This window comes from Lepidochelys kempii, chromosome 3, assembly GCF_965140265.1.
Source record: "Lepidochelys kempii isolate rLepKem1 chromosome 3, rLepKem1.hap2, whole genome shotgun sequence".
Taxonomy (NCBI): Eukaryota; Metazoa; Chordata; order Testudines; family Cheloniidae; genus Lepidochelys; species Lepidochelys kempii.
The window spans coordinates 17,814,132-17,826,365 of record NC_133258.1 but is presented as its reverse complement, the minus strand read 5'-3'; the positions used below and the strand labels follow the sequence as shown (position 1 = coordinate 17,826,365).

General features: G+C 45.8%; 1 protein-coding gene across 19 annotated transcripts in view; it reads left to right on the top strand.

Annotated features, from left to right (window-relative positions):
• The window catches only part of MFSD2B (MFSD2 lysolipid transporter B, sphingolipid), an 86,932-nt gene that overhangs the window by 40,726 nt on the left and 33,972 nt on the right, over positions 1-12,234 (top strand). For 18 of the 19 annotated variants that reach the window (XR_012157906.1, XM_073335887.1, XM_073335879.1 and 15 more), the window contains 2 exons: positions 8,426-8,506; positions 12,064-12,173. Coding sequence is in view for 18 of the 19 variants with exons in the window: in XM_073335887.1 (XP_073191988.1) it covers positions 8,426-8,506; positions 12,064-12,173 (191 nt within the window). In the remaining variant the exon portion in view is untranslated. The remainder of the gene's footprint in view (positions 1-8,425; positions 8,507-12,063; positions 12,174-12,234) is intronic. The other variant, XM_073335885.1, reaches the window with a different exon arrangement.

Here is a 12,234-nt window from a genome sequence, read left to right as displayed (position 1 = left end):
CATCCCTCTCCTCAGAGTGACCAGTGTGAACGCCATCTGGAGCCCATGGGGAAAGAAGAAGAGCCATATCCAGTGGTACCACTGGTATTGTATGGCATATCGTCTTCTTTTCCTGACATGGCAGTTGCCCCAGCATTACCATTGAAGCCAGATCTATGTATTATATATATATAGAGAGAGAGAGAGAGAGATTAGATTACTTAAGAATCCCAAGTTATCATTTTGAGGCCCAGTATTATTTCAATTATTATATAGTTGGGAACCCTGATGTGCCCAGTTGCAACACTCACACTATGGGAACTCGTCTATGTTTACAAATAGTTATTAATACATTTAGCACAGTCCTAAAAACCCCAACTCAGTAAGGTAGAGAGAAATACTACAGAGTATACATCTGCACATCCATATACTCACACCATCCATTGTAGAACAACCTGAAATGTTAGCCATCATCTTCCCCATCATCACCAGTGGCCATTATTCTGGCACCTCCCAAGGACTACATCTCCTTTTCCTACAGCCCCTAGGCTGGGATGCAACTTTTATAATACGTTATGCTGATGCACTATGTTTGATGCATATTCAGTAGGGGATTTCCCCCTTTTCCTTATTTGTATTTCCCCACCTTACTAATGTCGGAGTGTCTTTCTTCTATAGGTTAGTGTATCAATGATCTCAACTTATTAACATATACCTCAATTCATTACCATGGCCCTCTTGTGGTTAGGTAGCTCATTTGCCTGTTACATATGTCAACTCACTGTCATGACACTTTTGTGGTTGGATCATTTACCTGTGGTTAAAACTTCACCTTAAACATGCTATTTTCGGCTCCCCAATACTTGGGGTTTTCGTTGGCCGTTTATCTGTTCAAAGGTCATAAGCCTCAAGCTTTATGCTAACTTGCTAAAGCTAATGTCTTACAGGATACAGGCCTGTAGGTTCCTTGCATTATTGCTGAATATAATGCAAAGCAGAATATAATGCAAAGCAGTGAATATAATAAAGGCAAACTAGCCCACTGGGCTTCTCTATCTCTACCAGATAATCACAAACAGGAATTGTTAAAAAGGATTGCTGAAGCCCACCAGGTTCCCGTATAGAAAGACCAAGAGTCATCCCACAAAACCCTGCAGAGTACAGAGCATACAGAGTAGCACTCCAGTCAACAAGGCTATCTGAGAGCTGGCCAAAGTGATGTGGCACACCCAAGCAATGATGTGGCACACCCAAGCCACTTCCAAGAGGGCAGAAAAGAGGTATTTTGATCCTCCCAATGTAGCAGAGATTCTCTTCACGCATTCTGTCCCCAACCCCCTGGTTGTCCAGGCTGCTACCATAGCAAGTAGACAACAATACACAAGATTTACTACTTTAGATAAGGAGGCCAAGCACTTGGACCTCTTAGGGAGCAAAGTGTTTACATCTACCCGCCTACAATTCTGAATAGCCAGTTATCAGGCACTACTTGCGAAGTATGATTTCATCAACTACTCCACGTTTTCAGAATTTAGAGTCAAACTCCCTCAGAAGCACAGAGGGTAGTCTGATAGCCAGGCAGTCTCTTCAAGCCATTATAGAAGCTGTATCTGTTGCATCTGGATCAATGGCAGCTGCCATCATTCTGTACAAGGAGCGCTGACTTCATTCCTCAGGTTTTCCCAGGGAAATATAGTCCACTGTGGAGGGTTTGCCCTTTGAGGGGGACTACTTGTTCGGTCAAAAAACTGATGAGTCACTGCACTCCTTAAAGGACTCAAGGGTATTCACCCCAGTGCCCAAGAGGAAATACACCAGGCAACTTTATAAGCCTAGACCAACATCACTGCCCTTCTTTCAGTAAGGAGGATACGAACTGCCACGAAAGCGTCCGAGGGTGCAGTGGAGCAAGTGTACTTCTTTTTCCGTTCCTTTCCAACTGTAACTGCCCATCAAGAAGTACTTTTGACAGGACTTTTGAGAGCTGCGAACCTGCTCAAATGCCAGGTCCTCTCACCTCAGAGATCCATTATGATGGCCGCCTAGCTCAATTTTCCCACATACGGTGGAGGATAACAAGAGACAAATGTGTTCTCATTACTATCCACTTTGGTTACACTATAGCGTTTCTCTCCTCTCTCCCTCCAAAGCCTGCCTCCCTGTCCCTTTTAAGGATACTGTTATTCAAGGTAAGGAGGCTCCCTACTTCTATAGGCAGCCATTGAGTCTGTATCATTATCAAGGAAGGGGATTTTATTCCAAATATTTTCTAAGCCCCAAGGAGAAAGGTGGATGGAAACCCATATCACACCTCTTGCACCTCAATGTTTTCAGCCAAAGACTAAGATTCAGGATGGTCACCTTGGCATCAATAAACCCATCCCTAAACAGAAATGAATAGTTCACAGCTCCCCACATGAGAACCTAATTTCATACAAACCTCTTCCCCTCCTACAGAATGTTCATGATAGGTATGAAGCATTATCAGTACAGAGTGCTTTCTTTTGGACTGGCAACAGCAACCAGAGTATTTACAAAGGTATTTTTGTTAGTGGCAGCATGCTTCCAGCACAATGGTTCCATTGTCTTTCTATACCTAGACTGCTGGCTTCTCATGGAAAAGTCTCAACAGGAGGGAAAGACATCAACCTCATCTCTCATTAATCTTCTAACATCAGTAGGTACTCCTGGGGAAATGCTGCGCAAGCGCAGAATTTATGTCCACCAGCAGATTTCTTTGCTTCCCCGCAGAAAAATGACTTTCTGACAGGGAAGCAAAGGGAAGCCATAAGAGCAGTCATCCAACCCTCCACAGCAGTATGTTTTGGGTGCCCAGGGCAGCCGGCAGAGAGGTAAATCACTGTGGGGCAGGAAGCGGGATGTCTGGTGGCTCCTACCCTGCACTGGGGAGGACAGGACTTCCTCTTCCCCTGCACAGCATCTGGGACTGGGTCAGACCCAGTGCCAGATTACTCCCCCAGCAGCAGAAAGCTCTGCAAACTCCCCCCTGACTTCCTGTACCCATCACTTCTCAGATGCAGGGGGAGGGATCCCTCTACAGAGAGCTGCTCCCCCATCCGCCCAACCCCCATGCATCCAGACCCCCTTATACCCAGACCCTCCTGCTGAGCCTCACCCCCCCCGCACTGAACCCCCCCTGATAAGCCCTACTCCCCCTGCTTCTGGAGCACCCTGATGAGCCACCTGCACCCGGATCCCCACCCCACTGAGCCCCAACCAGCTACACCTGGATCTCCACCGCACTCAGCCCCACTCCCCCCAGCATCTGGATCCCCCACTGAGCCCCCCCACAACTGTCGAGCTCTATCCCCCCACACCCAGACTCCCCCCGCTGAGCCCCAACCACCTTCACCTGGACCCCCCCCCCGCAGAGTCCCATAACTTGCACCCAGAACCTCCAACAAGTCCCTGTGCATCTAGATTCGCCCCCACACACCCAGATTCGCCACTGCTGCCTACACCCAGGTTGCCCCACACAGAACCCTCTCAACCCACACCTGGATCCCCCCACACTAAGCCCCTCCACACTTGGATCCTGCCTGCCCACACCTGGTGCACCTGACATGGAGGGACATGGCCCTGGGGTGTTTCTAGGGCAGGCCCGGTCCTTGTGCTGTGTCAGGATTGGGTGCAGCCCCACTAATGAGTCCGTGTCCCGGGGGTGGGGAATGGCACAATGATCTCCCACCTCTCTGCAGCCAGTGACTTGTGCTCCCCAATGCCATGCTGCAGCCTCCACATTTATTTGACAAATAAAATTTGCAGAATTTTAAAATATTGTGCTCAGAATTTTAATTTTTTTGGTGCAGAATTTTTAATTTCTTGTCACAGAATGCCCTCAGGAGTAACTAGGAATTTGCATGAATGTAGAAAAGTCCATTTCAGCTTCAACGCAGACCACAGAATTAATTGGAGCAACTGTAGAAACAACCATGACCAGTTGGCCAGAGCTTACTTCCATATTAGAGATATTTCAGTCTATGAACATTCTGATCAATCAGCTGAGAGAGCTCTCACAAACATCCTTGTCATCCTGGGTTACATGGCATCTTGAACCTATGTGACACCAGTCATGTGCCTCTGACTTGACTGTCTACAAGCCTGGTTTTGAGTAGTATATGTGCCAAGCAGGCACAGTATGGACCAGTTAGTTACACTCTGATGCTCTGTACACGGGGGAACACCCAGCACCCCCATGTTCATTCTTGTAAAATGATTGTGTGGTATTCAATGCAAAGTTTGTCATGTTGGGTGTCTTCGGAAGACTCATGATGCACTGAGCATTGTTGTTATAGTGATGTTATAGTAATGTTATAGGTTATAATTTCATGTATATAGTTACGAGGCTGAAAATGTGTCTTCATGGCTTAAAATAAGCCCAGGCAAAAACTCTCCAAGAGCAGAGTTCACACCTCATCAGGGCATGTATGGGACAAACCCAGCCCAGACTCACAGGAACAAAGGACGCTGGCCTAGGCAGCAACAAAAGGATCTGTTGGACTCTCGAGTGAGTCACCCCCCCTTCCTTTGGTCAGTTTGGGGCTGCGATGATGTAATGGTCACCCGAGTCTGAAGGGCAGAGGGAAAGCCAAGAGGGAAGAAAGGACATGGTAAAAGGGAGAGATGTTTGCCATGCTCTTCCTCTCTCTTCAACCAACATCTACAGACACCACACCAAGCGACTGAAGCGTTGATCAAAGGGGAGAGCCTGGCTGAAGAGCAACCAGCCAGCCTGTGGTGAGAAGCATTTAAGTTTGTAAGGGCGCTGAAAGTGTTAAGATCAACTTAGAATGTGTTTTGCTTTTATTTCATTTGACCAAATCTGACTTATGCTTTGACTTATAATCACTTAAGATCTATCTTTCATAGTTAATACGTTTGTTTGTTTGTTCTACCTGAAGCAGTGCATTTGGTTTGAAGTGTGTCAGAGACTCCCCTTGGAATAACAAGCCTGGTACATATCAATTTATTTGTTAAATTGACGAACTCATATAAACTTGCAGAGTCCAGCGGGCATAACTGGACACTGCAAGACAGAGGTTCCTAGGGTTGTGTCTGGGACCAGAGATATTGGCTAGTGTCATTTGGTTGCAAGTAGCTGAGAGCAGCTTGCATGCCAGAGGCTGTGCATGAACAGCCCAGGAGTGGGAGTTCTCACAGCACAGCAAGGTAAGGCTGGCCCCCAGGGTCAAGGATTGGAGTGACCTAGCAGATCACTGGTCCAGATAACAGCAGAGGGGAACGTCACACACTCCCCACCCAGGATACAAGGTTTGGTGGCAGGACGAAGAACAGGTCCTTTCTCTCCGCCACCTGCTCAGAAAACGCTACTCGTGGATGCCTCCTTAGTAGTCTGGGGTGCACATCTGGACGAACAAATAGCACAAGGAATATGGACACCTTGTGAGTCCAGGGTGCACAAAAGACTCATGGAACTGAGAGCCGTCTCAGAGGCCTGCTAACAATTCTTACCATTCATTCATTCCCAGCACATTCAGGTGATGTCAGGCAACATGATGGCTGTGTTCTACATCAACAAGCAAGGAGGAGCAAGATCTACACCCTTTGCATAGAGGCAGTCTGCCTCTGGAATTGGTGCATTTGTCATTGGGTTACCTTATCGGCAGTTCGTGTTCCGGAAATTCACAATACACGAGCAGTCTCAGCACTTCTTGATGGATGGCAAATGGGAGATTCACTATTCATTGGTGAAAGACCTATTCCAGCAAGGGTATCTCCGATTCTGGACCTGTTTGCGTCTCAAGACAAGAAATGCACAATATACTTCACTGAGGGGTGTACAGTCATAATTCCAAGGGAGATGTCCTTCTACTCCCATGGATGGGAAATTTGATGTAGTCTTCCCCTACCCCATTCCACTCTTACCTTGAGTTCTCAGGAATGTCCAGCGGGATAAGGCAGTGATCACCCCCATTGCTCCCATATGGCCAAGAGAATTCAGTTCCCCATCCTTCTTGATTTGACATCTTGTCCACACCAGTCAGCATCCAGTCCTTGCCAGACCTCCTCCACAGGACAAGGGCAAGATCAGGCATCTGAATCCAGAGTAACTTCACCTCACAGCCTGGTATTTGGATGGGCATTGAACCTACAGCAGAAATGTTCAACAGCTGTTAAAGCCATCCTGAACAATATCAGGAAAGAATCCACTAGAAGGTGTTACTTAGCTAAGTTGAAAAGATTCTCTGTTTGGAGTCAGATGTCACCAAATGTCCTCAGACAACATGGACATTCCCATTATTTTAGACTGTCTGCTCACCCTGAAATTTTCTCGTCTTTCCCATAGATCCCTATGGGTTCATTTGGTGGCAATTAGTGCCTACCACCTTCCTCTTGGTGACTACTCCATCTTCACGCATCCAGTGATTGTGCAATTTCTGAAGGGCTTAATCAGAATCTTCTCTCCAATAGCCAGATCTTTCCCAACATGGGATCCAACTTGGTCCTTTCCATGCTAAGTAAATCACCATTTGAACCACTAGCAAAATGCTCTCTTTCATGTTACTCTAGGAAGTTAGCCTTTCTGGTGAACATCACTTTGGCTACAAGGGTAGGCAAACTTGGGGCCCTTATACATGGCCCATCATACATCGGTTTCCATAAGAATAAGGTTTCCTTGAGGCTGCACCCACAGTTTGTATCCAAAGTAATTTCAGACTATACATGTACCTGTATATATTTTTCCTAAGCCTCATACCAGCCATTAGGATCAGAGACTCCATTCACTGGACATACCTTGGGCATTGTCATTCTATCTTCAGAGAACAAAGCCCTTTATGAGATTGCCTGGGCTGTTTGTGGCCCTAGTGCAACATATGAAAGAACAAGCGTTATCTTCACGAAGACTATCCAAGTGGATTTCAGGCTGTATGTTGCTCTCTTACCAGTTGTCTCATGCAGCTCCACCTGGCAGAGCAAGGCCCACTCCACCAGAGGAAAGGTGCTTCAACAGCTTCGCTTTAGGAAGTACCCCTCCTTGATATATGTAAAGCAGCTCTGTGGCGTTCTGTTCATATCTTCACAAGACACTTGTGTCTTGATGCAAGCCTCCTCATCTGAGCATAGAAGTGTAGGACTGGAAGGGACCTCAGTAGGTCATCTAGTCCAGTACCCTGCACTCAAGGCAGCACTGTGTAATAATACATCCTTTGGGTCAGCATTCCTATAGAGAGTACAGCAGAAGTCCTTGTACCCTCCTGCATCATGAGTACTGCTTGTCAGTCATGCACAGTGAAATACACATAGGGACCAGCACTTGCAGAAAAGTTACCTACCTTCTTTTGTAATTGGCGTTCGTTAAGAGGTGTGCTCCCTTTCTGTATTCCATTACCTGCCCTCCTTCTCCTGTGCTTCAGATCATAACACTTGATTTGCAGTACAGATGGAACTGGAGAGGTGGCCAGTCAACACTGTCCCTCCTGCCCTTGCATCAGAGCATGGGGACCAACAGACACTACTGGCAAGACTCTTCCAGTCTCAGGTGCATAAAGCACATGCATATCCCACAGGTAGTATAGGTAGGGACCACACATCTCGAAGAACTCTGGTAACGGAAAGTAGGTAACCTTTCTTTTCTTATATCCCTAGTCTCTGTAGGTATTGGAAAGATATAAATGCCAAGGAGGGAGAGGAATTGTTTAGGAGGTACAAGGTGGGGTAAAGCTAGGAATAATGGGATGACATTTTGGCTTTGATCAATTGCAGTACTGGATATATCCGCCCCCAAAGGAGTGAATCCTGTACTTACTTCAGCTTTCCTTTCAAGGATGGTGTTATGTTTAATTCTATCTATATAAATCAATATATATCTATAAATCTATATGTAGAGAAAGAGAGACACCCACGAGTTTTTAGATGTTTAAATGGAAAGCAGTAGCATGAAGTACAATTAGAATTTGCCGGGGGATGGACTGAACGAACTAGCTGGTCATTTCTGTCTCTAATTTCTATGGTTTACGTTAAGAAAGGGAAAATTTAAGATGCGTATTGGGAGAAAGTTTCTGTTCTTAAAATGTATTTGAATAGTCAATCACTTATCACTTGGAAATAGTGAATAGTCACTTATCACTTGGGACATGTAATAGTGCACTGGACAAATCACTGGGGAATGTACTATATTCTTTTCTATTTAAATTCTTATATTGTATCCATCACCTTGGTGATGTGTGTGTCTGCATGGGACAGTTCTGCATGGTAAGGAGATGGATTAGATGACCTAATGAGACTTTTTCATCTGTAATTTTTGTGATTCTTAGTTGTCTCTTAGTTGTGAAGGGAGCAGGAATCCCAGAGTCCTTCCTCAGTCCAAATCCTTCGCATAGTATAGTATAGGGTGTCACTGTAGCCTCTGGAGATGATCCTAGACCTAGTCAGTACTGTACAAATATTTTTGCATCATATATAGGTATCAGCAGCGGTGAGCATTCCATTCTGGCAGTGGTTTCTACAGCAATTTGGCAAGAAAAGTGCAGCATGTGGGATTTCCGTAAGTAAACCGTTATGAAAATCTGTGCAACGTGGCATCTTACATGTCAATAGCAGCTTCCTCAGGAACCGTTCACAACTTTTGTAATAAAAACCGACACCAGCAGAAGTTTTCCTGATTTCAGGGTTCGTTTCAAATCTTGAATTGTACCAATTCAGGCAAACTCCAAGTTTTTCAAAGAAATTTTCCAAGAGATGGGTTAGTGAGCCAAGACGAGATGCAAACTTGACCCAAAGTCTAACCAGGTTCCACTTTGTATCTGTCTCACAGAGATGAACCTGAGCACAGAGTTTCAGATTCAGATCTGAACTGTCCTGTGTTCAAGGGCTATGTTATCTAATATTTAGCTTGGCCAAATTTGGTAGTTTCAGCTGACTAAGTCTGCCTCAGTCATGGGGGAGGGAGTAGTGAAACCCTCCTGAACTGAGTTTGGGGAAGATCTAGCATGAACCCCTTTGAGCCAAAAGGATGAGCTTCCTGTAGTGTTGGTTTTCCCTCTTCCTGCAAATGTTTACAAAGTAAAATAAATAAATGAGCTGCTAGCACAGGGGTCGGCAACCTGCAGCACGCGGGCCAAAGGCAGCACGTGAGCCGATTTTTACTGGCATGCTGCTGCCAGCCGGGGTCCCGGCCGCCGCCCCCGCTCAGCCCACTGCTGGCCTGGGTGAACGGAACCCCAGGCCGGCAGTGGGCTGAGTGGGGCCGGCGGCCGGGACCCCAGCTGGCAGGAGCCGGCGGACAGAACCCCAGTCCGGTGGCGGGCTAAGCCGCTCGGCCCGCCGCCAGTCTGGGGTTCTGTCCGCCGGTGCAGTGTATTAAATGTCTCCCCGTAGGAATGTGCTGCTTGCGGAGCACCAGGAGCCGTAAGTAGTACACTGTAAGTAGCACATTCCTACGGGGAGCAATTTAATACACTACCCTGGGGTAGGGAAGGCTGTGCCTCCCCAAACAGCCCGCCCCCAATCCGCCCCCTAACACTTCCCGCCCCCTGACTGCCCCCCTCATAACCACTGACCCATTCAACCCCCGCTACTCCTTGTCCCCTGACTGGTTACACCACTGGTTAGGACCCCCTGACCGCCCCCTCAGAAACCTCCACCCATCCAACCTCCCCTTCTCCTTGTCTCCTGACCGCCCTCTCCTGGGACCCCCTCACCCCTATCCGACCCCCCCCCCGAGTCCACCCCCCATCCAAACCCCCCTCTTCCCTGTCCCCTGACTGCCCCGACTCCTATCCACACCCCTGATAGGCCCCTCAGGACTCCCATGCCTATCAACCACCCCTGTTCCCCGTCCCCTTACCATGCCTCTCAGAGCATCAGGACTGGCCGCCGTAAGTAGTACACTGTAAGTAGCACATTCCTATGGGGAGCAATTTAACACACTACATCCAGGCCCGCTCAGCCCGCTGATGGTCTGGAGTTCTCAAAGTATGTTCTCTCACTGCTTATAAAAATTACACTACAATTAGCTTAAAAACTTGAAAACTTAAAAACTTTGTATATTACAGTAATCGTTAAAAAATGTAGAATGTTAATAAATACATAGATTTGATGAAACAAAGTAGTTGTACTTATGTGCCTGTGCTTAATTTGTGTTTTCGATGATTTATCTTCTAAAATAATCTGGCATGTCTCATACCCCCAGAAAGGGCATCTCACACCCCCAGGGGGTGCATGCATCCCAGGTTAAGAACCACTGCACTAAACTGATAAGATCTGCATTTTAATTTAATTTTAAATGAAGCTTCTTAAACATTTTAAAGACCTTGTTTACTTTACATACAACAGTTTAGTTATATAATCTAGACATAGAGACCTTCCAAAAACGTTAGAATGTATTACTGACACGCGAAACCTTACATTCAAGTGAATACATGAAGACTGGGCACACCACTTCTGAAAGGTTGCCGGCCCCTGTGCTAGCATCTTAGTGGTCCCAGAAGAAAGAAGCCTGATTTAACTGTCACAGCTTCCCAAGGCAGAGCCAAGATGCCTGCCTGAGCTTTTGCTGTTTGTTTGGTTTTTTAACCTCGGACTGAGGGCAAGTAGCAGAGAGAGTTCACATTGCTGTCTGCATTGTTGCTCTCCTTCCTTTGAGGTTTTTAAGGTCAGACTTGACAAAGCCCTGGCTGGGATGATTTAGTTGGGGATTGGTCCTGCTTTGAGCAGGGGGTTGGACTAGATGACCTTCTGGGGTCCCTTCCAACCCTGATATTCTATGATATTCTATGAAATGTTTGTTATTTAACAAAAAGAACATTTTATGCAGACCTCAGCTTTGTGACGCGTTGTGTCAGTTATTTACAGGAATTTGAGGTGATAGCACAAGACTGGTATGGAATGCAGGGACAACTGGGGAGCATGGCTTTTGAGTCCACATTTTAAATGGGGGTATCTCTAACCCTTATGAGCCCATTGTTTCAAATTGAAGTGAAGATGCTAAGCACGGCTGAAAATCAAATCCAGGTCATCCAAATTTAGATTTCCAATTCTGGAAATGTGGGCCTTTGTGACTTACCCGAGGTTATAGTGCAAGTCAGTGACAGACATGGGGATGGTGGTGGGGTAAATTGTCCTACTGTTAACCACTAGACCACATTGCCTCCCTAATGTTAGTTGTTTATACTTAATATCCAGGTTTCTGAAAAAGTCACTGAAGACCAATGTGTGCCAGAGTTCCATGTAAATCAGTAATTGATTTCATGTGTGAAATGGGTGATTTTAAATCCAGACATGACTCAAAGCCCCTTGCAGTGCCTTGTCTGTACTGGAAGTGTTCCTGTTGTTGAAAATAAAGGGGAGATGGCAGCACTGGCTGACTTGTTCTGTTCTAAAGTATTGTCACTTCTAGAGCCCTATGCAGGACTATTTTTTAAATCTCACTCCTGTCTTGCTGTGCAATACCCACTACCCCTCCCACCCACTCCCTTCCTCATGGTTTCTTGCATTTTTACACTGCTCCCACCTGCAAAAATCTTAGATCCCACAAATCCCGCAAGACACATATTTTAAACAGTTGGTTAATATATTATATAATATGTATAGCAATGGAATTCAGACACAATTTTTACCACGAAAAAAATCCCACAAATCTTGCTTAAACCGTGTAAACAATAACTTTAATTCCTGTTATAATAGACATCAAATCTCTTTCTACCCCTTACTTAAATTTAAGTATTAAAACCTTTATTTAAAAAAAAATTATGTTTTCCCACAACTTACCAGTCTGGGATTTTGCCCACCCATTCCCATGCACAAAGTATATTTTACCCACTCCTGTTATTATGGCAGTGAGTCCTGCAGGACCCGTGGGATCCCAGTCCCGTTGCAGAGCTCTATTCACTTCCTCTCTTTTGCTAAGTTAAATAATGAAGTAGGACCCTGTGGGAGCACCGTTCTCTCACAACACTAAAGCTTTAAACTTTGTTGGACCATAGCACAATATAAGCTGCCGTTTCACAATGCCACCTCTTCTGTGTGAAAAAATATATTTTCCATTGTCTGCTATATATCTTATCTACCATTTTTCTTCTGGTTCTTTTTTCCCTCTCTTAGTGGATGATTCCTTTTGCGGTCATGCTGGTTACAATCCCAAATCTGGTTTTGGCTTACGTGGTGGCCTTTGTCTCTGGTCTGAGTATTGCAGCATCTTTGTTGTTGCCATGGTAGGCAAATATTACATTTGAAGTGTGTATGTGTGTTGTACACACACTGTGTGGAGTTCAC